The 3,167-nt window shown below is 43.8% G+C and overlaps 1 protein-coding gene across 1 annotated transcript; it reads left to right on the plus strand.

The window, feature by feature from the left end:
* Positions 1 to 7: 7 nt before the first annotated feature.
* LOC103805635 (39S ribosomal protein L23, mitochondrial-like) lies at positions 8 to 1,362 on the plus strand (the record flags this gene model as incomplete). The annotated part of the gene is made up of 2 exons (XM_009078290.1): positions 8 to 120; positions 1,280 to 1,362. Coding segments are annotated over 2 exons (196 nt in total), but the record flags the coding sequence as incomplete, so codon positions are not given.
* Between the last annotated feature and the right edge of the window lie 1,805 nt (positions 1,363 to 3,167).

Below are 3,167 nucleotides of genomic sequence, written 5' to 3' on the forward strand. Positions count from 1 at the left end.
CCCGCTGTTCCAGCTGGGCGGGCCGCAGCTGCGCATCTTCCGCCCCAACTTCTTCATGCTGGCCGTGCGGCCGGGCGTGCCGCAGCCCGAGGACACCGTGCAGTTCCGCGTCTCCATGGAGTGAGTGCGGGCGCGGGGGGCGGCGGGGGAGCCGCCAGGGGCAGCGTTGCTGTCTGCCGTGTGAGCCGAGCGCGCTGTGGTTTCTGCATGCTCCTTTCTGAGGGCAGCGAGGGCGCTAATTTAATGACGAGCCTTGCAGGACTCCTCTTCCCGAGTGTAAGCGGGGCGCAGCCTTCCTTTGGATGGGCTTTGGAAGAAGGAAGTGCTTCTGAAGGTGATCTAGACGAAACGAGGTGATGTTCAGGTGTTTGTCAGGACTTTTTCCACCTGACCAGTCTGACCCCCAACATAAGAAGGATATGGAGCTGTTGGAGCCAGTCTAGGGAGGGCCACGAAATTAATAAAAGGTTTGGAGCACTTTCCCTATGAGGCCAGGCTGAGGAAGTTGGGGATGTTTGGCCTGGAGAAGGTTGTGGAGACCTCACAGCACCTTCCAGTGTCTCAAGGGGCCTACAGGGAAGCTGGAGAGGGACTCTCTTAGGAGCTGCAGTGATAGGACAAGGGGCAATGTGTACAAATTAAAAGAGGGGAAATTTAGGTTAGATATTAAGAAAAAGTTGTTTACTGTGAGAGAGGTGAGACACTGGCACAGGTTGCCCAGAGAGGTACTAGATGCCCCAAGGCTGGCACTGTTCAAAGCCAGGCTGGATAAAACCTTGAGCACCCTGGTCTACTGGGGAGCTGTCCCTGCCCATGGCAGAGGGTTGGGACTGACTAGATGATCTGTAGTGTCCATTCCAACCCTAAAATTCTATGATTCTATGATTGCACACACTAGATCCCACAAGCCTGCAGCATGTTCAGGTAAGGTCAGCAGCTATGACTCAGAAGATGAAGAAAGGGTTCTCACCTCAGGTAGTGAGAAGGCTTGCTGTACACAGAATATATTTGGCTTTTTGACTGTTGAGGCTACAGGGGATAAAGTATGTGTCAGTTGTTACAGTTTATGGATAATGAACCACTGTAGCAGTGTGTGGTTGGTCTATGCTGAGTTTATACTTTTGTGCAGTAAAGCTACCTTGGTTAAAAGAAGAAGATGTATTTATTCTAGAGGATCAACCAGTCTATAAATAATCTGATATTTAATGCCTTTGACTTATTTTATTTGCATATTTACACTTTTTTCTTTCTTTCCCCAAAATGTTCATGCATTGCCTAGAATGACAAAAGTGGATATCAGGAATTACCTTGAAAGAATATACAATGTGCCAGTAGCTGCTGTGAGGACCAGGATACAGTATGGTAAGTGCAGATGAATTATTCACAGGGATGACTACAGCGTCCCTGCACAGCCAGAGTACACTTCACCTATCAAAAGGTCGCTTAGATTTCAGCAAACTTTGGTTCCAGGTGCTTAGCTGGTGATGTCTGTCAGCTTAGTTGTTTATTTTTCCTTTCAAGTACCACTTCATATTTGAATGCTTGGATTAAATTATGATGTAAGTTTAGGTTTAAAAAGAAAAGCCTGGGTTTAAAGGGCCTTATCATCCTGGCAGTTACCTAGCTTGTGCTTTTGTAGTTGGTACTATTTCTCCTTGAAGACCAGTGGGTGTCTCCCTTAAGAAGGAACTACTTCATGTGTTTTAATACAATTAGTAATTACACTTAATTTCAGCCATAGCACTTGTTTAAAGAAATATGAGTTGAGATTACCTTGCATACACGCAGAGGAGGTGTTGTGCCTTAACAAAAGGCAAAGTTTTTAGAGCAAAGAAAAATATTTTGTTAGGCCAGTAGATAATGTCAGGAAAACATCTTGACAAACTTTCAGGTTTTTATCACCTGTTGTTAACCAGATTTCTGCTACAGAATTGAATCTTTCCACTTATGGAGTTCCAGTCTCCCCTAGAAACAACACCCAAAACCCCACCCAAACCCACCAAAGACCCAACAGAAAATCAATCCAAGATTAAAAAGAGAAAACGTTCCTAGTTTAATTTACGCTGAACTATGACTTGGAGCAGAGGGACCAATCTCTAACTGAAATAAGCTGAGGTTAGCTAATGTTACCTTTACGTATGAATGTATCCTTCTTCAGAGCTTCTCTGACTGCAGTTTGGATGCAGTGCAAAGCCAGGAATATATTCTTCATGTTAATTCACCTTTTTGATCACCAGGCAGTGCCATAATCAAATGGAGAGTGACTTGTTGGTCAGGATGTCTTTGACTTGGTTTTAACTTTTTCATGCTGTGACTCTAGCAGAGGAATTGAGTGATGTGTTTATAATGGTAAGATTAGGGATGATTTAAAAAAGAATAGGAAAAAAGAGCAGTAGTAAGGAACAATGGAGAATGAAATAAAAAGCTTCAAAATAAGGTTGTAAAAATCAGAATGTGTAAAGGAAGAAAAGTAAATGGAAATATCATCTGTAATATGCTTATGTGAAAAACAAAATTAAATGTAATCTTAAACACCAAACACATGCAGTTCCAAACAGCACTGAAAAATAGTCATGCTTGGCCTTATAACTGGTTTGTCCCTCACTGCTAATGGAAGTGATGGTAGAATGTATATAGTTAGGGATAAAGGAAGGTTAGAATGTGTAATAATTTGAGAGCTTAACATCTGCCTAATATGCAGGGAGGAAGTGGAATTTCCCACTCAGTTGTGACAGCATACTTGAGAAGGGTAAGACGCTTTGGTTGGTTTGGATGTGGAGTATAATTTCCTGGTGTATAAACAGTCGATCCAGCTCTTTAGCTGGGTAGTAAAAATTGTCAAGTTTGCATCTGTTTAGCGGTCATTTTCTCCTCTTCTTCCTGAAGCTGTTGATGTTGGGAGGACAGTTTACCACTCCTGTCCCCCTACTCATGAGTCTTACCTCCTTTGCAGACTTTGTGTGTGATGTGAAGGCACAGTGGCTGTCAGCAGGCTGCTGGTGCCTCAGTCCCTGCTTGTAAATGAGGAGAGTGGTGTCCACCAGTTTCAGGACACTTTAGTAACTGTGGAGCTGTGCTGTCACTGAAGAAAGAGTATTTGTCTAAACAACAAATCAGAACTAGTGAAGCCCTCTGTTCAGCTTGGCCTTGCTTTGGGGAGCTCGGAA

Source organism: Acanthisitta chloris, unplaced genomic scaffold (genome assembly GCF_000695815.1).
Source record: "Acanthisitta chloris isolate BGI_N310 unplaced genomic scaffold, ASM69581v1 scaffold6537, whole genome shotgun sequence".
In the NCBI taxonomy this organism is placed as follows: domain Eukaryota; kingdom Metazoa; phylum Chordata; class Aves; order Passeriformes; family Acanthisittidae; genus Acanthisitta; species Acanthisitta chloris.